The 22,647-nt window shown below is 39.0% G+C and overlaps 1 protein-coding gene across 12 annotated transcripts in view; it reads right to left on the reverse strand.

Moving 5' to 3' along the window:
* The window catches only part of syne1b (spectrin repeat containing, nuclear envelope 1b), a 137,673-nt gene that overhangs the window by 79,326 nt on the left and 35,700 nt on the right, over positions 1–22,647 (reverse strand). For all 12 annotated transcript variants that reach the window (XM_084394071.1, XM_084394069.1, XM_084394070.1 and 9 more), the window contains exons 25-55: positions 22,420–22,528; positions 22,162–22,326; positions 21,129–21,296; positions 20,860–21,036; positions 19,138–19,278; positions 17,540–17,700; positions 17,285–17,435; positions 16,896–17,123; positions 16,720–16,818; positions 15,840–16,027; positions 15,585–15,708; positions 14,580–14,746; positions 14,278–14,431; positions 12,856–13,481; positions 12,591–12,770; positions 12,197–12,347; positions 11,924–12,082; positions 11,646–11,828; positions 11,462–11,563; positions 10,845–11,048; positions 9,693–9,900; positions 9,477–9,589; positions 7,845–8,050; positions 7,504–7,653; positions 6,420–6,711; positions 5,756–5,928; positions 5,369–5,678; positions 4,439–4,603; positions 2,702–3,058; positions 2,437–2,573; positions 45–222 (exon numbers count right to left, since the gene is read on the reverse strand). In XM_084394071.1, the coding sequence (XP_084250197.1) occupies positions 45–222; positions 2,437–2,573; positions 2,702–3,058; positions 4,439–4,603; positions 5,369–5,678; positions 5,756–5,928; positions 6,420–6,711; positions 7,504–7,653; positions 7,845–8,050; positions 9,477–9,589; positions 9,693–9,900; positions 10,845–11,048; positions 11,462–11,563; positions 11,646–11,828; positions 11,924–12,082; positions 12,197–12,347; positions 12,591–12,770; positions 12,856–13,481; positions 14,278–14,431; positions 14,580–14,746; positions 15,585–15,708; positions 15,840–16,027; positions 16,720–16,818; positions 16,896–17,123; positions 17,285–17,435; positions 17,540–17,700; positions 19,138–19,278; positions 20,860–21,036; positions 21,129–21,296; positions 22,162–22,326; positions 22,420–22,528 (5,926 nt within the window). The remainder of the gene's footprint in view (positions 1–44; positions 223–2,436; positions 2,574–2,701; positions 3,059–4,438; positions 4,604–5,368; positions 5,679–5,755; positions 5,929–6,419; positions 6,712–7,503; positions 7,654–7,844; positions 8,051–9,476; positions 9,590–9,692; positions 9,901–10,844; positions 11,049–11,461; positions 11,564–11,645; positions 11,829–11,923; positions 12,083–12,196; positions 12,348–12,590; positions 12,771–12,855; positions 13,482–14,277; positions 14,432–14,579; positions 14,747–15,584; positions 15,709–15,839; positions 16,028–16,719; positions 16,819–16,895; positions 17,124–17,284; positions 17,436–17,539; positions 17,701–19,137; positions 19,279–20,859; positions 21,037–21,128; positions 21,297–22,161; positions 22,327–22,419; positions 22,529–22,647) is intronic.

The raw sequence follows: 22,647 nt of genomic DNA on the forward strand, positions 1-22,647 counted from the left end.
ACGGAATTCATTAGAAAACTCGTAATAAATCAATACAATTTCACCTGGATCTTCTGCAGACTGGACGATGCCTCCGCCAGGTTCTGGGGCACATCAAAACATTTGGCTGTATTGATTTTCGCATTGACCAGCCACTGCTGAAAGTCTCGAAAAGCAGCACGGAAGCGCTGCTCCAGGAGCTTCTCCTTTCCCTGACACTCCCGGGACGCCTGGAGACTGAGGCTACGGTGAAGAAGAAAGATGCAAACGACAGCGCTGAAGAAAAAGATTTCACTGATAACATGCAGTCTCAGTCTTAGATGGCACATCTACCATTTGCAGACTCTCTGATGCTGTTAGGGTTCTGTCACTTCGGTCTGGTTTATTCTTGGTTTGGTGACAGAGCTCTAACACTCCTATCGTCTTGTCTTTGTGTGAGAGTGCGGTTTTGAGTACGCTCGCCTTGTGTGTTTTTGCCGAGCGTCTGGTTTGCGTTTTCACTGGCCGGGCGTTTGTGTAGCCATGTGCTTTCGTGTTGTCTTGTTCTGTGTCATTTTTTGTGTGGACACACTTTCAGTTAGAGCTCTTATTTGCTACTTGTTTGTGTCATGTTTTGTGTGAGCACATGGCTTTTTTTTTTTTTTTTGCTGTTGTCTTAACCTCGCTCCTCGTTACCTGATTATTGGTTTATTTATCCCACCTGTCCTCCCTCATTACCCTCATTGTTTGCTCTCCTATTTATTCTCCATTTGTTCTCTGCCCTGTGCCAGTTCGTTGTTGTACATTCCGGGCCCTATTTTAACGATCTGAAACGCAAGTGTCAAAGCGCAAAGCGCAAGTAACTTTGTGGGCGGGTCTTGGCGCTGTTGCTATTTTCCCGGCGGGATAAATGACTCTTGCGCCTGGCGCAAATCTAAAAGGGGTTGGTCTGAAGTAGCTTCATTATTCATAGGTGTGGTTTGGGCGTAACGTGAAATAAACCAATCAGAGCGACATCTCACATTCCCTTTAAGAGCAGGCGCGCTTGTTCTAAAGCGGATTCCTATTATAACGGCGGATTTGCCAGGCGCACGACAGGAGCGGTTCACAGCCGAGGAGACCGACGTTCTCGTCAGGGACGTTGGGGATGGAGAAACACACCCAAATTAACTTCGGTTAAACAGGTGTATGATAATTTGGGTAAATGTGTAAGCTAGATGTATGCTTTTATAATAAAATGTCTATCTATCTATCTATCTATCGTAATAATGTATGATTTGCAAACTGCTGCGTCTGTGTGTAGATGAGAGAATCAAAGTGTATGCGCGTTGTGCACACGCTACATTGATTAAGGCCAAGCATGCGCCCTTAAAATAGCATATGAATAACATGCGCAACGGTTTAGAAAACAATTGCGCCACTGACCGAAAAAAAAAACTGTTTAAAGTCAGTGGCGCAATTGTTTTCTAAACCTGTAAAATAGCATGAGGGAACGTTTGCGCCGCAACACGCCACCTCTTTGCGCTGAACCGCCCCGGGGAGCGCAAGTGTATTTCTTAGTTAACCGACGTGCATCTGTGGAGGGAAAAGTCCGCTTTGCGCGGGTGCAAAATAGGAATGATACATGCGTCGCTGTACAAAGTCAATTGCGCTGGGTGCAAGATAGGGCCCTCCATGTGTGCTGTTTTCCCGTATCCTGCTCCCAGCCTTGTCGTTTTTTTCAATCCCTGCTCTGCCTGCTTTGCTGGAAGTCTTGATGTTTTTCCCATACTGGGTAGTTTTAGTTGGTATTTTGCTTACTTTTATTATCTAAACAAAGAACACTGAAGTGCATCTCTGCATTTGGGTCCTCACTTGCCAGCACCAGACCAATCTCTGTAAATCAGGGGTGCAAAAATAAGGGCTTCTGAATAAGAACGTTTTGTACGGATTTGTAGGGAGCCCCACACATGACATGGGGGAAAAATATGTATATCGTGGCCACGAATTAACAAATCATTCCCACGACTTACTAATACTGTCTTGCATGCTGGTCTATTATTATGATCGATTTTCGATAATTTCCGATATTCCCTCCCCTGAAATGTTATGTGGGAAAAAACAAACTATTGCTTATTGGTGGTTTTAAATGTCAATCAGAGTCTCTCCTTCCATCTAATTGGGTGATTCTCGGTCAGTCTGTCTGTTTTATTTTAGTAGTATTTATGTACCATTACTGGTGTAATATATTTTGAAATAGCTTTTATTTATATATTTTTTAGTTTTAGTTTTTTTAAGTTCTTTTATTTCTTTTTAAGTTTCAATCATTTTAGTACTTCAGCTAAAAACCTATTTTATCTATAGTTTATAGCTTATTTTACTTCAGCATTACTTTAAATTAACAAAAATGATGGTTAATCATTTTATTTCTAGTTAACAATAACAAAAATGGTCTGTCTCTGTGTAAAACCTAGAAATGTTGGTCAAAAGCTCTCGTACCTGTTGTATTCTTTAATGAGGGCGGACACTCTTTCAGATTGAGCGCCCAGATCTCTGGAGAACCGGCACAAGTCATTGAGCTGACACTTCAAATTGTCAGACATGGGCTCCACATTTAACAGTGCTTCCAGGGTGTCCTGAGACATAAAAAACATTAAGCAAAGCAACATTAAAAGAACATATATATATATATATATATATATATATATATATATATATATATATATATATATAGCTTTTATTATTTTTGCTCTGTAGGCTTTACCTTCGCTATCTGCCAGCCCTGAACAGCCTCTTCCCCCGAGGTCATTTCCTCCACCTGCTGCAGTTTGATGCGCCACTCTTGCAGCTTGCTGCTGAACTCCTGCAGGTCCTGCTCCAGCTGTGCAGCTAAGCTGTTGAACTCCTGCTCTGAGTTGGCCATCTGAGATAGAACGCCCTCCAGACCAGAGCACACTTGTTTAGCTCCGCGCTCCCACTGTTCCCAGGCCGATAGCATGCCGGACTCCTCCCTCTCCAGAACCTCACAGCCCACCGTGGATGTGTGGTCCCGTGTGGCGGCTCCACAGCTCTGCACACGGGTCAGGCGCTCACGTCCTTGATTCTTGGAGTCTAACAGCCCCTAAAATTAAATTACAATGCTTTAAAGTTAACATAAAATCAAAACTGACCCAGTTTACTTCCTTAAAGGGATAGTTCACCCAAAAATTTTAATTACATGACATTCTTCTTTGAGACGAATACAATCAGAGTTATATTAAAAAATGTCCTGGCTAATCCAAGCTTTATAATGGGTGTGAATGGCTGGAGAAAATTTGAAGCCCAAAAAAGTGCATCCATCCATGATAAAAAATACTCCACACAGCTCAGGGGTGTTAATAAAGGCCTTCTGATTCGAAGCCATGGGTTTTTGTACGAAAAATACCCATATTTATAAGTCATAAACACCCAGGATGGCTTCAGGGTGAGTAAATCATGAGCTCATTTATATTTTTGGGTGAACTATCCCTTTAATAAAAGTTCCTGGTTGTTGTTGTGCATGATAAGATATCAGAGCATATGATATTGGAGTATGTTTTATACAAGAAAATACTACTTGTATTTACATTTTTCTACTTCAACATTTCACGTTTAATTCAATATGTAATCTTTGTAATTATTTATGAAATATACTAGCAGATTCAGAGTTAAAATTCATAAATTCATGTAAATCATTCACCAAATTGTTTTTGGTGTGGTGTATAACATACGTTTCAGGGTAAATTTAATTTACAATGAGCAAAAATTAACATATAATGTCCAATTTTAAGGAAATACGCTATAAATACCACTTTAAAAAAGTATCACTGGATTACCATGTTTTTTTGGACATGGAAACATGGTTACAGTATGGAATTCAATAATGTCAAGCTTTTTTATAGGAGAGCTCAGCTGAAAATATCCATCATTACAAAAATTGTATTCAACTGTTCAAAAGTCATTCATTTTTTTACATATATATATTTGAAAGAAGTCTCTTCTGCTCACCAAGGTTTCATTTATTAGATCAGTAACAGGTACAGTTACAGAACAGTAATATTGTAAAATAGAATTACTATTTAAAATAACTTTTACCGAGTTGAATATATTCTAAAATGTAATTTATTCCTGTGATGCAAAGCTGTATTTTCAGCATCATTACTCCAGTGTCACATGATCCTTCAGAAATCAGAAATCAATTTGCTGTTTAAGAAACATCTCTTATTATTATCAATGTTGAATACAGTTGTGCTGCTTAATGCTTTTGTGCATGTATATACTGTATATATATATATATTGTTTTTTTTTTTCAGGATTCTGTGATGAATAGAAAGCATTTATTTGAAACAGAAATCTTTTTTAACTATGTAAAATTCTTTACCGTCAATTTTGATCGCATCCTTGCTGAATAAATGTATTAATTTCTTTCAAAAACTTTTGTAACGGTAGTGTGTGTCAGTATAGTAAACACAGATAAACGTACCCTGACTTTAGAGAGTTTCCTCTGAACAGAAGCTGCGTCACCAGACATATCTGACCAGCGCTGGAGCTCTTCTTTAGCCGAGGTGAGCCAGTCGTTCAGGTCACGCACCGACTCCACGTACTGCTCATGCTCTTTGACCATCTCCTCCATCTGTTGGACTTTACTCTACAGCACAAGACAGTATATACAACACATCAGAAGACAGAAAACTGATACTGTTTCATTTTTTAATAAATGTTCCTGGTATTTTGTGAATAAATCATGAATGAATATTATAAAATAAATATATTTTATGTACATAGTCTTTTATCATAACATAATTTTCTCTGCCTCAAAGACAACTTTTCTAAAATACATATTTTAAAGCAATAATATTGCTTACTTTTCTTAACCAAACAAAAACCCAGAGGATGAAATTAACTCTCATCCTACATTTCTTTCCCACTAAATATTTAGTTCTTTTTAAGGCATTAGCAGACACTATTCCTGCGTCCGAAATCGAATATTTCCCTACTATATAGTAGGCAAAAAACAATATGCCAAAAGAGTAGAATGTCCGAATACAGAGTATTCGAAAAACATTAGGCAAAAAGTACCTAGATGACCTACTACTAAGTGTGCATTCGATGGACACTTACCTATCCCATGAGGACATGGAGAGGATTTATGAATAACAGTGAAGCGACACAACTGACGCTGGTAGGTCATGTGACAGCAACAACATGGCGGATGTAGTCCGTCTGAATTTCATTCATACTACCCATATTCAAACTATATAGAACATACTTTTTTACCGGTCGCAAAGTAAATTCAAACTTAAATGTGGTTCCTACTCAGACAGTATGCAATTTTGGATGCACCGTATTATCCTGAGTGACTCACAGGAGGTGGTTTGAATTGTATGTTTATATTTAGATGACATATTTGTACCTTAATGACACTTGTGATGTTGGTAAACTGTGTGTTAAACTCAGATTTTGGTCCTTCAGCGAATGCCTGGTCTCCTGTTTTCTCATACATCTCTGAGGCTTTCTCATTCAGGCGGGTCAGTGCTGAGGAATGGACCTCCACATCAGCCTGAATGGCCCGTAGGCGTTCCAGCAGCGAGGCCTTCTCTTTCAGCCCGGGCTGCTGGGGTAGAGCCACTCCGGCCTCCTGCTCCACCATCTCCATCCACTGCTGCAGCTGAGCTTTACTCTCCAGAAAACAGCCCCACTGAGCTACGGTCCACTCCAGACGACTGCATCAAACACACACACATGATTATTATATCATTCTGCAAAGTTAGGTTTCATAAGAGGAGACAGGAACTCTCACCTGTGACAGCTCATTGCGGTCATGAGGATATTGGCCCAGGAATCCTTCAGACTCTTGAGCTGAGAGCGGATAACTTCCTGTTTATCCCTACTGCAATTCTTCAGCACCTGTTCTCCCTTCCCTACGGTCATGTTGAGCTTCACTTCCCCTTCACCCTTCATTAGCAAGATGTCCTGAAACAATATCATCAAAATATCAATGATTATATAGCATTTTTGAGAATGATAAATGTGTGTATTATTAACTAACAAGACTAGTAATGAAATGAAGACATGAAGAAAAGAATTTAATTTAATTTAATTTAAGAAAGAAATGAAGAAAAGAAATTCAATTCAATTCAATTCAATTCAATTCAATTCAATTCAATTCAATTCAATTAAAACAAAAGGCTTGGTTGTTATATTTTTATCAATAGTATAATAATACATTTTATATAATATCATTAATATATAATATAATAATGATTGACAAATAGTTAAGTTTAATAATACATTTTTTAAGTTTAAAAAAAAGATTATATATATATATATATATATATATATATATATGTATATATATAGTATAAGGATATTTTTATTTTTTTAAGTGCTGCCTAGTGCGCACTATTACAAATAGAGAATAATCTGGGAATCCTCATATGAGTGTCATGACTCTGTTTTCTGACCTGAACCAGGCCCAATCTCTTCTCCAGGGTCTCTTTATTCCCGCTGGTGCTGTTGAGCGTGTTGAGGCGCTCCTGTACACCGCTGAGCCATCCCCAGGTGCTCTGCAGTGTCTCCTCGAAGTTCTGCTGCTCCTGCTGACTGAGCTGACACACGCGCAGTCTCTCCCTCGCCGCCTTGAGAAGCGCCTGATGCTGCAGCTGGAGCTGTGCAGACGCCCGCACCTCCGCCCCACTGCCGTGACCCCCCTCACTCAGAGCCTGAGCCTCCTGACACAGACTCTCAAACGAGTCCCTGCAGGAGAACAGGTTGGAAAATTATTTGCATTTTTTAAAAAACAATCAATACATTATAAGTACTTATATATTATAAAATGTCCATATTAGGTCTGTAAATATGAGTAAATCTCACAAAAACATGCCCAGATCACATTTCCTACAAATAAGAAATATGATTAATTGTCATGAAAATAATTTCACAATGCAAAAAAAAAAACATAAGACCGGCTAAATAACATATCAGTTTAGGTCATATTTCCCTGCAAAATAAAATATTCAATAAAATAAATTCAACATTTGAATAAATAAATAAAGTTATTTAATTATTAATAATTAATTAATTATTCATTCATTCATTCATTTAAATGTGTGTATTTTGCATATATGAAATGTTTCGGATAGGATCTTCCACAAATTGTTATACATGCTTAAAAAATTTAATATTTGGTAACACTTTACAATAAGGTTCATTAGTTAACTACCTTAGTTAAGATGAACTAAGAATGAACATTACTTCTACAGCATTTATTAATCTTAAATAATATTAATTTCAACATTTACTAATACATTATCAAAATCAAAGGTTGTATTTGTTAACATTAACAATGTTAACCCAAACTAACATTAACAAAGATTAATAAATACTGTAACAACTGTACTGCAAATTGCTAGTTCATGTTAGTTAATACATTAACTAATGTTAACTAATTAACCTTATTGTAAAGTGTTACCTCATATTGCTGGTGCAAAAAAAGGGCTGTTTATTTACCAATTCAGTTTGATATTTGTCAGTTTAACATATTCTAACCTCTCTTTAAGCACTTCATGTTGGAATTCTTCCACGCGCTCCAGCGTCACTTTCTCCTGATCGCTGTGTCTCCCCTCGGGCAGCTCTGTGCTCATCCTCACATCCATACGCTCCAGCCAGCGTGTCAACCTCTGCAGACAGCTCTCAAAGCTAGAAAGACACAGCACAGATTTCAATTCAGAGCGGCCAAATAACCCCCGGCCAACTTGAGAGCCGAGAGCATGTCCTCGCTTCCACAGCAAAGCCGTTTATCCGCAGGAATTATTTCAAACAATCTGCCGCTGTAATATTGAACTCAGCATGCAGCAGTGTGAACTGTGAAGCCGCTGTTCAGTTCTCACCCGCTGAGCAGACTGGCGCTGTCTTCCAGGTTCTGCTGGTTCTGTTTACACTGCTCCACGTAGCTGTCCCAGTCCTGCTGGATAGAGGAGAGGTTCTGCTGGACCTGGCCAGCGCTGGCTTTGGGGAGGTGTAGAAGAAGCTTCTCGCCCTCTGTACACACCAGTGTTAGACGGCCGTCTCCATCCTCCACCCGCTCCAGAGCTCCCTGTGAGACAGAAAAGAGACTCCACAATGAGTGCTAAGTGTTAAACATACACAAGCCATCCTACTTCGTTTGTTCCACGGATAAAACATGCAAAATCCCACAGACTTACATTGAAGAAGGAACACAATCAGAGTTATTTGAAAAACGTACAAAGCTTTAGAATGGTAGTGAATGGTAAATGAGATTTTGAAGCCCAAAAAAGCGCATCCATCCATGATAAAAGTAATCCACATGGATCCAAGGGGTTAATAAAGGCCTTCGGAAGTGAAGACATGCATTTGTGTAAGAAAAATATCCAGATTTAAAAACGTAAAATAACTCAAACTAAAATAACTAGCTTCCGACAGACGGCCATAAGCAACGATTTACAGCAAAAGAGTAACCCTTGACCTGACGCATAACGTATTGCGGAAGCGCAGAGGATAGAGCAAACCAAAACACCGGTCACAAATTAGAAGTTTAAAACGAGAATTTTTAAAGAGAAATCTCAGAGAAGCTTGAGTTTATTGCACAGCCCTGTTTGTCTGAACCGCGAGAGGCATCTTAGCTTACGCTACTCCCACATTCAACGTCATACATCACATCAAGGGTTACTCTTTTGGCGTAAGTCGACTTGCACAGGCCGACTGCCGGAAGCTAGTTATTTTGTTTGATAAAGTTTTAAATATGGATATTTTTCTTACACAAATGCATCTCTTCTCTTTAGGAGGCCTTTATTAACCCCCTGGAGTCGTGTGGATTACTTTTATCATGGATGGATGCGCTTTTATGGGCATCAAAATCTCATTTACCATTCACTACCATTATAAAGCTTGTAAGAGCCAGGATATTTTCCGGATAGAATTCTCCGATTGTATTCATCTGAAAGAAGAAAGTCATTTACACCTAGGATGGCTTGAGGGTGAGTAATTTTGTGTATTTTTGATCAAATAAACAGTCTTGATAAACATTAGAGGATTCTTTCATTAAAAACCACCTAGAAACCGCAGAGAACATCCTAACAACTATCAACTGCATAGCAATGCCCAACAACCACCTACAACACTTTATAGAATCATGAGGGCAAGTTTTGCACAGGGAAAGCACAACTATTCATAAAAATCATTAGAAAGATCATTTAAAAACAGTACTTCATAATAGGTCACTACAGCTCACATAACAAATTACATATTTTCCAGTTAACTCTCCCAGTCACAATAATCAATAGTGTTGTTTTAAGACATTTTAACAGTTGCTTGGTATCTATATTTAAGGCCACCCACACTGGTCCAAATCCCACTCAAAATAGCTGTATGTTTATCACCAAATATGGCTATTTTATTGTCTGCGATTTTGCCATTCTACATAGCATTTTTCTTCTCAATGAGGTCAGAAAGATTACTTGACATTTTTCAAACTGCTCAGTTACATGTAGGATGAGGTGTACCTTCAATTTCTGCAGTTTGCGTTCCACCACGCTCATGTCACCAGAATGGTCGGCACATTCTCTCACAATGTCTTTCTGTCCAGAGAGCCATGTATGAAACTCCTTCACAAGATCTGAGAAAAGAAGAAGATAAAGAGGACAGTAAGTAATCTTACGGCAATGTCTGTCCTTGAATCAAAGGAAAGATCATTTTAATTCAGGAAGACTGATTCTCACCATTGAAGTTCTGCTGGAGGCCGTGCTGCATGGACCCAAGCTTCTTAACACAGAGCTGATTGACCGTATCATATTTCTTGATGAGGTCAGTCAGAGAGGAACCTAAACCAGCTAGTTCCTCTGAGGGGTATTTTCTGCAAAGTGTGTTCAAACTTTCTCGGGCTGAGTCAATGCTAGTCTGCTGGTTTTGAAGCTCCTTCTGGATTTCCTATGAATTGTATGCATAGAAAACCTTTAATTTTTTTCTCTTGAAGTGCATTTATAATGCTAGTCAAGATTTCTTGTAGCAGAACAGTCATAATTTAGTATTATCTGACCATTTTCCATTCTCTCTCTGATCCCTAGGCAGAGCTCAACGGTAAGGATTTTTCTAGTGTGTTTCAGATTTTTACTAGCCCTCCCAAAATGTTCACTTTTTATAATATATTGTTTTAGTTGGTTTTTATATAACCTTGTATTTTAATAAATTAGGTTATCATGACACCAAAATTTTAGATACCAGTGAAAATTCACAATTCTCGATTTCACAATTTTAATACCACGACAAGATTAAGAACTACTAGCCTAACTCATATAAACATCAAACATGTTTTAAAACAAGTAAACAATCAATAAGAAAATACAAGTAAATTTAAATGACAAGTAATAGCACAAATACATACAAACATACAATAAATACAAAATATTAATGTAAGAAATACTACAGAAATTGAAAAAATGAATCAAATGTGAAATAACCCTGCTTCTTCACTGTATAAATTAAATATAAATGAATCCGTATTAAAGCAACAGAAGTGTTTTAGTCAAGAGCAGTGAGTGATTTTACTTTTGTTGTTTGATTAACATTATTGACAGACAGCAGCAGGTTTATTAGGCTGCTGTCACTTTAAGACCTGACGCACAAATCTATTCAACTGTTTACGTTAATTTTATATTCTGTAACTCATTGAAGACTGTGCTTTCAAGGATAATCACTAATAAAATGTCGGTCAATTCTGTCCCAAGCGTCTTTCACGCTTGCCTTGGGTCATTGGCCAGTCCTTATTTTCGAGCCCTGCCTAGAGCTATTAAAACTTCAATATGAAATGATTGAAGATTGATGCTAATCGTGATATGTATCATTTAAAATAAAATAAATCACACTTTTTGTACCTTCACTCTGCAGATCTCTTCAGGAGCTGTTCCACAGGGTGAATCCACCAAAGATATCTCAAGGTTCGTCAGCCACTCAGACATCTGAGTGAGGAAATCTTCCAGCTGCTTCTTCTGAGAGCAGAAATCTTGGAGGTTGTTCTTGGCTTGATCACATAACTCTTCGATGCTACTAATTTTTCTTCTGAGGTCCGTCTCCATGACCTGGAAGATATGAAAGGTTTGAAGATGGCGTAGAGGTAATGAATCCAATGGAGAATGATCAAATTGATCCAAGATTAAATGGAGATTAAACTTAAGGCAAGCTCACACTACATGACTTTTGGCTAGATTTTGCTTCTTTTTGATCTTGTAGTGTGTGCAATACAACGATAAGGTGGAACTAATCCAGCCAAACACAGTGCAGATGGTATAAACGTAAAAATCTCGTAATTACTTTATGAATTTATGTGAGAACACTTTTTTGTTTTCACTGCTGGTCAAGACCTCCTCTTGAGCAAATGTCTTGTAGTTTGTGCACCTCGTTAGCGTTGTGTATATGAGTGCTGCTGTGACAAGATGACGACATATGGCAAGAAACCTTGTTGTGTAGTGTGAGAAATACAGCTTGCCCTTACCTGCAGTTTTGCAGGAACGTCGTGGCCACCACAAAGCTGTTTCAGCTCTGAAACTTTTTCTTGTAAAGCATCAATCTTCTTTTCTTTTAGGCCAGCATCCACCTACACAGAAAAATGAATAACATATTACACAACTGGTGCTCTGGTTTTATAACAGTGTTTAATAACACCGTTCGGAACGTGCCTTGACTTCCGAGAGTTTGTTTGCGGTTTTCTGGCTATCGTTGAAGTTATTGAGTCCATCTGTAAGATCCATAACCGAACTGTTGGACCAGCTTTCAATTTCTCCACTGATATCGTAGATTTCCACCCACAAAGCAGAGCTCCTCTTGAGACTTTCGAGATTGTCCTCGATTTTCTCTGAAACCTGTGTGTTGATATGAAGAATAATGGCTCTTAGATTCTGTTATATGAGATTTCTTTTTAATGAAGATTTAATAATTGGCCATTGGACAAACTCACATCTAGCCACTGATCCACTGTGGCATCTATTTCTGTCTTCACAATCTGGGCGTCGCATTCCGGGATCTTGTTTAATTCACTTAAAAGCTTCTTTCCTTTACTGGAGAATCGCTCTAGCACATCCTGGTTACTGGCCATCTCTGCTTTTACAGCTTCATGCTACAGAGAGGAAGATAATCAAAGCCCAACATTAAAGTTTATCTTGGATAGTAAAAGCTAGTAACTCTTTTTAGCTGCTATTTTGCATTCTGCCTGCAGACTAGCAGGTTTTACCTTTAACAAGGATCTCCGTGTGTCCTCTTGGTCTTTTAGGACGGCTTTAATGTCGGCTATGGCATCAGCGCTCTCCAGTATCGTGTTTATTGAAGACTTCAGACTCTGGTAGTCTTTCATGAGGTCTACCAAAGCGCTGCTCTGCTCTTGCCTGGAACAAAATCACGCAGCAACGTCAGCTATATACTGAAAATTTGCACCTTTGCAAAACTAAGAAATCAGTCACCATGTGCCCATTAAAGACTAGTGTTTAATTCTTTAAACATTAAATGCAACTGTTTGTTTTCTGTCCAGGTCCATAATATTGTTAGGGCATGATTGTCTGATTGATTGAGTGGCAAATACCAATAAAATATAACAAAAAAAGTACAATAGGTCGTTCCTGGTGGCCCACCTTTCAGTGATGAGTTTCTTGGTGTCTTCCCATGTGGTCTGAAGCAGGCTGATCTCCCTCAGTACTTCACCACCCAACTCTGCATCTCTCTGAGCCAGCTGTTGACCTTTATCCCTGAGCCACTGCTCCTCTTGCTGGTGGGATTGGAGCTCATCCTCCAGCTGATTGAAGAACCGAAGCCTACACACATCACAGAGAAGATGCAATTCTATAAACACAGCCACAGACATGTACAAACAACCCTTTTGAAAAGGGCAATCCATACCTCTGCTGTAGAGTATGTACATTGGGCTCTTTCAGGCCCTGTTGATCTGCCTTCTCTTCGATATCCTCCACCGTTTTGAGCAGTTGCTCTTTACGCTGTCTGAACGAGCTCCAAAGAGCACCGAGAGCCTCAGCTTCGCTTTGCTTCGAGCCCAGTAGGTTCCTCACGGCATCAAGCTCAACACTCAAGGAGTCGGCCAATGAGCGGCACGAGGAGCGCGTCTCCTTCCCATTGATCAGGTGGAGATGAGCCTTACAGAGGCTGCCGTCCAGGTTCACGGCAAGCGTCTCAAGACGGCCGATATCGGGAACGATGGCTTCCAGGTCTTTCTGCAGCTCGTCCACACGGCTTTTATCCCAACTCCCAGCGCTCTCCACAGTCTGTCTGAGGCCCTGAAGGACGCTGGCCGCCACACTGTGGGTGTGTAGGAAGGCCTCGAGCTTCTCCAGACTCTCACCTCGTAGATCAACCAGTTGATGGGCCTCCAGGTACGGCTGCAAGGAGCTTTCCCACTTTCCCTGAAGCTGCTGAACCTCAGCAGGCTCACAAACATCACACAAGGCCTTTGTTTGCTGTTGAAGACTCTGTCTTATACTGCTTTGCTTCTGCAGGTCATCTCTCCTCTCCTGGTGGGAAAAATGATGAAACATTACTTTTAAAATCTGCAATCTCTCTTACTGACGATAAATAACATATTCTTTGTCCTCATTTTATATTTACTATATTTACTACATTAAACAATTGTTTTTAAAAACAATAAACTTTTTTGTTATTGCCTATAATCAACACCTTTATCTGTTACAATAATGTCTGTGAATTTTCTCATCAAATATTCATATTTGCAATTCTTTTTTAAATTGTGTAATTAATTGGATTAAAAATGTTATTCGATTGACATCTGTAATATTTACATAAGATTTACATACAACTGTTCAAAAGTTTGTAGTCAGTAAGATTTGTATGCTCTTATGCTCACCAAAGCTACATTTAAAGAGAGTAATATTGTGAAATATTATTAGAATTTAAAATAACTATTATTTAATTTTATATATTTTAAAATGTCATTTTTCCTATGATTCAAATTTCCAACATCATTACTCCAGTCTTCAGTGTCACATAATCCTTAAAAAAAATCCTACTAATATGCTGATCTGGAAACTCTTCTTATTCATATCAATGTTGAAAACGGTTGTGGTGCTTAATGTTCAGGATTTTTTGATGTATAGAAAGTTTAAAAGAAAAAGATTTATTTAAACTAAATTAAAATAAATATTTTGTAACAATGTAAAAGTAACAATGTAGTGTACATTGATCATAAAACCGTTTTCAATAAATAATTTGAGTTTAAGAATCTCCATAATTAAGATAAAATTTGTCTGATATTGTTCTTGATTGAATGGAGGCTCTAATAATGGAACGTACCTTGATATCACTGGTGGAAGGTTGAAGATCAGTGACATCAATGTTAGAGGACGAATTTAAAGATGAGAGGAAAGACTCTCCCCATTTGAAGAACTTCTGTAGGGCCTGATCAAACTGTTCCACCTGAGAACGGTGCTCCTGAAGAACTTGGATTCTGTAACAGTTTGATGTACTATGTTAGGCATGCTCTAACATTCATAATTTCAAGAAACCATTATAAAAGAACATGGAAAATATACTGTAAAACAAAATCAAAGTGTAGAATTTAGCCTACAAATACTTTTACAGTACTTATGACTGACCTGTTAGGTATAGCTGTGGTCTGACACGTCCATCTTTTCTCGAGCTGTTCATGGTCTTCTTTGAGTGTTTTCACACGTTCATCTGAAGCAGTGGTGTAAAGGGTTGGTGTTTGGGCCTCCAGCCTGTTGTAAACTGACTCCAGAGACTGAAGTTCACTCTGTAGGTGCTTTAAAAGAACAATATTTAAGAAATTTAAGAAACTAAATAAAAAGCCATATTATGCCCTTTTACAAAGTTTAGATTTAGTTTTTGGGGTTTACTAGAATAGGTCTTCATGCTTAAATGTTAAAAAAACACATTATTTGCCCCATATTTTATATTATTGCAGCCTCTCTTCTCAGTCTGTCAGTAACGCTCTGTTTAGTTCCCATCTCTATGAAGCCCCTCCTTACGAAAAGCACAATGGCGCAATTGGTTGGCTGGACCAATGTGTTGCGATTGGTCAACCGTTTCGAGCGTGTTTGGGAAATGTCAAGCGCCTTACCATAACCATGAGTTTCAACACACTACTAACGCAACTCAACCAGGCCTCGCCATGTTATTTTGCGTATGCTTTGGGCGGGGATTATTTAAATGAGGAATACTGAGGCGTGTTTGTTCCCGGAAGAAAACGCAAGACTACAATCAATGCATTTCAGGAAGTTCAGAAACAGTGCGCACTGATATAGAGAATAACTCCCTTTGGAGTAACTTTGTCCTTTGTAACTTTTTCATGCTCAAACAGCAACATTACACACCAAAGAAAGTTGATCAACTCTTCAATGTCCCTAGTCTTCATCAGTATATTACATTTTCTTTAAAAAAACGCTTGTTTTCGATAAGGCAGAAACAAAAAAATAACATTAACAATCAATAAGCCTACATTTCACAATTCAATTAAATCCCTATGGATAAAATTAAGCCCCGCCTTTTATTATTTCTTGCTAAATATTCTGTTGCACATAGAAATATGTCACACAATTGAAGTAAAATGCATTGCGAATGCTGTTTCTCTAGTTTATTACTTTCAATTCCAGCAGTTCTCCATTGAGCTTTTGTTTGTCAACCGTGAGGAACTGAGTGTCAGAGCTGGATACGGATTCACATCTCTCCAGGCATGACTGCAGGGCAGACCAATCCTTTTCATATCTGAAATAATCAAAATGAGCAAAACGATTTCAATAAATAACTCTTATTAAAGGATTATCTCCTCACACAAAGGGATTTTTTAGGATTTAAGATGTAAATACATTAGATACCAACAGTGAAAATAATCATACTTTTGCCAATGTGACAGAAGGCTCTCCATTTGGTTCTGTTTCTCCTTGGCCTGTTTTAAACACTGCTCATAACTTTGCTGTAGGGCTGCCACGGCTTTCTCTGTCTTCTCCCTCTCGCTGAGCCTGCGGGCGCCAGCACACAGAGACAGCAGGGTGGCCTTCAGCTTTTCCAGAGACTGGAACATATCCTGAAAACCAAACAAATCACTTATTCAGACGGAATTGGTGTAAATAAGGGTGTGTTCACACTTAGTTTGGTTTGAGTAAAACGACCTCTGGTGCGATTGCTCTGTTAGTGCAGTTCATTTGAATAAGTGCCATCCGAACCCTGGTGTGCACCAAACAAGTGGACCGAGACCCACCTTTTCAAATAAACGTGGTGCGGTTCAACTGAAATATGAACGCAACATGGACCAAAGACATCTAAACGAACCAAAAACAGGACGTTATGTCACAAGATGCAATCCTAAAAAGGACTGAATGCTAAAGCGTACCTGTTTTTTCTCATCATAGGAGCTACGTTGCCCATCACAGATCTGTACAGGCATCAAAACCGCCGTCTTCTCGCAGAAGAGCTTCGTTTGTGGGCCACGGAATGATTCCAGGTGCTTTTTTAGTAAACTCCTTTACACATTTAATAAGCTATTTGTGAGTTCACAGCTGGTAAAAAAAACAGGATATGTACGCACATACAGCGATGTGCGTACACATACTACAATACTGTTTTGTATCTGTAGTTTCGGTGTTAGAAGTGACAGTGTGAACTGAACTATATGTATGATTTATTTTTTTGGTCCAGACCAAAAGAACCAAGAGAACCAAACTACAAGTGTGAACACACCCTTAATCAGAAATGTTAACAATGATTCAGGTATCATACCATGTGACTCTGTAGAGTTTTGTAGGTCTCAGATGAAGACACACAAGAGGTGACAGGGCTGTCAAGTTTCTTCTGGATATCTTCAACCTCTGATTGTACCTTTTAAAAGGATGAAATGTCATTAGACAACATAAGAACTTTAGTACGACTGCACTAAATAGCATGTTCAAACATACCTGCTGAAGATTGGCATTAAACTTTGTCTGGTGGGAGGAGCTCTCTTCCAACTGTCCATCCAGGTGTTCCACACTCTCCTTAAGCTCCTCCCAGTATCTGCCAATCTGTGTCAGACGGGCTTTGATTCGTGCAGACTCGCCAGAGGACATAAACTGGACCAGCGTTTGAGACTTCTCCTCCAGATTGGACAGGACCTCTGACCTCTCCTGCAGACCTTCTCTGATTGTCTGCCCACCGTAAATATGCAATAAAATATATAGAATATAATGAATTCAAATTATTATTTATAAAATTAAGTATAAAACTTTTTCACAGAAGGCATTCAGTCATTTTAAGCATTTTAAAAGACACTTTGTTCATTTTTTTAATGATATATTGATTATTGCACCTTTATGGTACAGATCTGCTGGTCCAAAGGTGCGCTGGAGCTTTTCAAGACATCCATTTCTCTTTCTCTCTCTGTTATCCATGTGGAAAAAGCTTCAAACTCACTCCCGAAAGAATCCCACTGATCTTTCATTCCCTCCAAAGTCTTCACACTGAAAAATCAGACAGTCATCATATTATAGTTTCATTATGCATCAATAGATAACTCTTAATGCATATGTCTATGAAATGAAATAAATATAAAGTAGGGTATTACTCTCGCTTGAGTCCAGTCTCAACTTTGTCCACTTGTTCACTCAGAGCCCGTGCTTGATCCTGGAGGAGAGACTGATTTTTGGGGCCTAGTTGGATCTCTGCGGCCCTCTTGAGAAGAGTGTTCACCTGTCTGGCCTCCGTTTCACACTGTTTCAAGAGTTCCTACAGGAATAACAGCAACAGATGAAGTGAATATTTCTGTGACACTGTGTTTGGGAGATAGAATACACCAAATAATCACAATAAACAATTTTGAAATAAAAGTCTTTAGTTTATTAGGTTACATTTGAGCAGTGGTGTAGTCTACGTGATACGCAGGTATACGCCGTATACCCACTAGAAAAGGCCAAGGATTTGCGTATACCCACTTAAAAAAAGCGTGAGGATACGTATCAACTTCGTTTTGTGTCAGAACTTTCACACTTTCATTCATAAATTCACCCCGTCTGTGTTTGCGAAGCGACGGATCGAATCGCGGAATCCAGTCACAAATGAAACTTGATATATAAAGCAGAACGTCACGGAATTAGGCTATTTTTGAATGAATAAATCAAAAGTAGCTGCTGTACAATGAATCAAATCTCGATATGGACTAGTGTCTATGAATATTAAAGCTAAGAGACTGCAATTGTTCTACGCGTCTCTGGGAATGAGCGCTCAGTGTATGTTCCACTACACACACACACACACACACACACACAGAGAGAAGCACGCGTGACTCACGCTCGTGGTGTTTTCAGCGTTTCACTGTATTGAGACATGATGTAAGCTACACGTGCATTTCATCGCAGAGCTGCTATGAGAGTCACTTGATGAGAATTTCACCATTTCATTTGATAAAACTATCGTCATTCATTCGTTTCATATACACACAGAAACTGTTATGTCTTTACGACAACCTGTCAAAATAAAAGTTCTATATAACTTGAAGAAATTATAACAGAAATATTTTACTATTGCACAGAGTATACTTCAGGCCTAATAATAATAATAATAATAATAATAATAGTTTATTAAAACACACAGAAACTCAAATGTCTACAACTTACCAAAATAAAAGTTCGGTCTAACTCAAATTAATTAGAAAGGAATTGCACAGTAAAATGTATTTTAAAATAACATTTTTTTCAAAAACACCATTTCTAAAAGTAAATTTGTATTTGTGCCTATAATGTTTTTTATTTTTTTTATTGTTGATAATTGTCAACTGATAAAACACTTAGTATTTCCTAATGCTCTCAATTACATGTCGATGCATACCGTATGCATTAGTGAGTGTGGTGGTGCTTATGGGGTGACGCTCTGGGCTGGGTGAGTATGCGGCGGCGGCGGCGGGGGGGGGGGGGGCTGGGGGTGTTATATTAGAGTATACTCACTACAAAAAACTAGACTACACCACTGCATTTGAGTGCACACTGGCTATGTTACAATGTCTTGTAGTGAGACTTTTTCAATCAGATTTTTATTGCTAAACCATTTTTTAATAAGGATTTGGGTGTAAAACTCTAGCAGATCTTCTGTGTTGAAACTAAAGATGCTCATGTTTAATTAAAGGTGATTCATTACACTGAGCCCATGGAGATCAGGTGTTGTTCTCACCTTGGTCTGCTCCAGCTCTGTGCTGAGACTGTCTGGACTGCTGAAGTTCATCTCTCTCTCTGTGACTGATCGCACCTTACCCACAAACTCCCTCACTGCTGCCTGCTGACTGTCAAACTCTTGCCAAGCAGCTAAGGTCACCTGAAAACAAAGAGCGACATTCAACAACATTGTTTCAAACATTGTGGCTTTTGTGTTCATGGTTAAGAGCTAATCTAATTTGCATTTCCGCTGAAAAACAAGCGTTCTAGCACGAAAATGTTGCCTATAAACAGTGTTGCGTGCCTTCTTATCAAATTCACATGATCAACCTCTCCTCTATTTTGCTTGGGGACTAATGTGGTCGGAACCAAAGTTAACTTGACTGCGTTCTCTGGAATCCTCTTAAGCAGAGGACTTCTACATTCCGATTGGTTGCCGCCAACCCGCGTCATAGCTCATTACCATAAAGTTGACCTGACTTCAACTCTTCTCGCCGTCCAAGACGCGTCGCGCCGCCCTCGCCGGAGCTCGCCGCCGGCACACATTGAAAATAAATGACTTTGTCCACTTTGACACTCTCGACGGCGGCAGTGTGAACGCACAATGAATGATTTTCAAGTGAAACTGAATAATCATTGGGAAATAGTTCATGATAAATTAATACATTTTATTTCATTTGTCTTTAACATCCTCATTCAACATTCTATAAAATATACAGAACATAAAAAGGTAACTTGCATTACTTATTTGAAAAAGTAAAAGATGTTTTGTTGCATTACTTTACTCGTCACTTGAAACAAGTAATCTGATTACATAACTCACTTTACTTGTAATGCTTTACCCCAACACTGTTTATATATTTTATATGTTCTATATATAATTACAATATTATAGTTGCACTTTATTTTACAGTATGTGCACTTAAATGTACTTACCTAAGAAAGTATGGTAATATAAGGTAACTACATGGGTTAAAGGTATAGCGGAGGATTTTCCCGAATTTTAGAAAAAAAATGCCCTCTCCACTTTTTAAAAAAATGCACATGCGCAACACTCTACCTGCTCCCGAGAGGGAACGCCTATTAACCGTGTGCACGAGAGAGCATGCACGAGCCTAATTCTCCTCGTGCACGCTCTGTTTACAAGTTGCTGTTGGCATGGCTCATACAAGCCTACTTTCCTTTACCTGTGGAGTAGAAACTTCGCGACTGAGGCATCAGTGGGAAGCCCAACCTGTGCTTTTAGCGCACGCCAGCGTGTGAAATATTCTCCCAAAAACACTCTGGTCTTGTTTCTTTCTTCAGAGGCCTTTCTCTTCTTGTCATACAATTCGTAGACACTTTTTCTCATGCACTCAGACATTTTGAAAAAACCCGGTGAGAACGGCGAGCTTCAATGAATGGCTGAAACCGTAGCTCACCACACACATACACCCGAAAGTGCGCATGCGCAGAAAGCAAAAACTACCTAGGGACGAGCACGTACGACGGCCTTACGTAAACATATCACCAGAATGATTGACAACTAGGAGGACCAATAGTCTTGATGATCCTCCGCAATACCTTTAAGGTTAGGTTAAGGGGTTAGTACCTAGTTATTACCCAGTTATTACAATTACTATAATAAGGACATAGTATGTATATGGGGAACCGGACTGTAAAATAAAGTGCTAGCAATATTATAATATAAAATATATAGGTTTTATATATATTTATTTTTATTTGACTTGAACATCCTCACCTCCAGGTTCTTTTCCTGTGACTCTGTGCTTTGATTCATTTTGCTCAAGGTGGTCTCTAGTTTCTGCAGATCTTCCTGTAAGCTCTCCTCCAGGCTCTCCTCCATCTGGAGCAGTTTTCCACGGTTTATCTGCTCTTGCATTTCCTTCCTCTTCAGACGGAGACGCTTCAGTTGTTGCTGCACATTAGGAAAGTAAATGAATGTTAGTTATAAATATGATTTTCCGCTTCATTATTTCAGGGTTGTGATTGATTCAGTGAGAGTGGTACCTGATAAAGCATCAGCAGTTGTTGAGCTTCTCTGACAGACTCAGAGTTCAAAATCTTGCCGATCTCTGACTGCAGATCCTGCTGACCCTGCGTCAACTCCTCCAGTGTAGTTTTCACCTCCTCTCTGAACTGCACACAGTCACTCACCGCCAGCACGACCTTCTCTGACTATTACAGCACACACATACAATCATCTATTTTTATTTAAATATTTAAATGCATCATAACTTGTAAAACAGGACTTTTCTTTTTCAATCAGATGTCTTAAAGGTACAGTAGCACAAAAACCAGTTCGATTCAAGGAGGGAATTTTTATGTATTCATTTGTTTTTATATTTTTATTTTATTTCCCTCTGTGATTAAAATTTTTGATTATTTGTTGGTTGTTGTATTTCTTATGTTTAGATTTCAAGTGCTGCAAAGCACTTTAGAAAACACTGGTAATCCAGAGTTCTCGCGAGAGCACAAGTTGAATTTGCTCAGCGAGTTACTCTGGTGTCTAGTAATGATGCTCATTAAATATGCCCCTCTATCTGAGCTGCACCAATCACATCGGGTTATCTGATATAGGCAGGCCAGAGGCGAGCTAAACAGATGACGACAGCGCTGTGACGTTGAAGTCATTAGTAAACATTGCAAGATGGCTATGGATGAACACCAGTTGTTTAAAACGCCTTTGGCCACTACAATGAACAAGTTAGAATTGGCTTTTTATCTAAAACAGGAACAAAAGACGCCGCTCGAATCGTTCCTTTGCAAGAGGACGTTTTTGCTGTTTTGCCGACCGGATACGGTAAGAGTCTAATCTACCAGTTAGCTCCGCTGGTAGCTAAGCGTATGGGGTTTATTGTTGTGATTGGTCGTAGTGTTATCCAATTGCGTGCAGTGAGATTTTCAAATGCATGCTTGGTGCCGCCCCTCGAGCTGGGCGATTTTCATTAGTCGACGGCAGACCATTAATCTTTTAGATTTAGGTCTGGATTTCCAGGCTAGATGATTTTGATCTATGGTTCTTAAAATGAGTATGTATTACCTCAGAAAGGGAGGTGAGGAGACCCTTAAAGTCAGTGGAGAGTTTGCCGAGGGCGGCTGCCTGCCTCTGGGCGTCAGTCTCTGTGCAAACCTCTATCAGAGAGGCCAATCGCGTCCTCAGCCAGCTCACGTTCCCCTCCTGCAGTTCAGCATCGTTTCTCAGACTCTGCCGTTCATGAAGGGACAATTGGTCAACATTTCACACAGCTGTCACACTTTTCTTTCCACTTCCATTTCTTTTCCTGTCTTCATTTCTCACCTCAATTGTGGATTTGACCTGTCCGAACTTGCTGGGGTCTCCAGCCCTGTTTCGCAGAAGTCTGAGTTGACTTTCCTTCGACGTTACCCAAGCAGAGAGTTCAGAGAACCTGCAAACACAAAAAAAGTAATTATTAATAATTAACAATACAAAGTAATTATAGCATTAATATAGTATCAATTCAAATGAATGTATATCGTTCAGCAGTGATTTGATAAAAAAACAGAC

Source organism: Rutilus rutilus (genome assembly GCF_951802725.1).
Source record: "Rutilus rutilus genome assembly, chromosome: 21".
Taxonomy (NCBI): Eukaryota; Metazoa; Chordata; class Actinopteri; order Cypriniformes; family Leuciscidae; genus Rutilus; species Rutilus rutilus.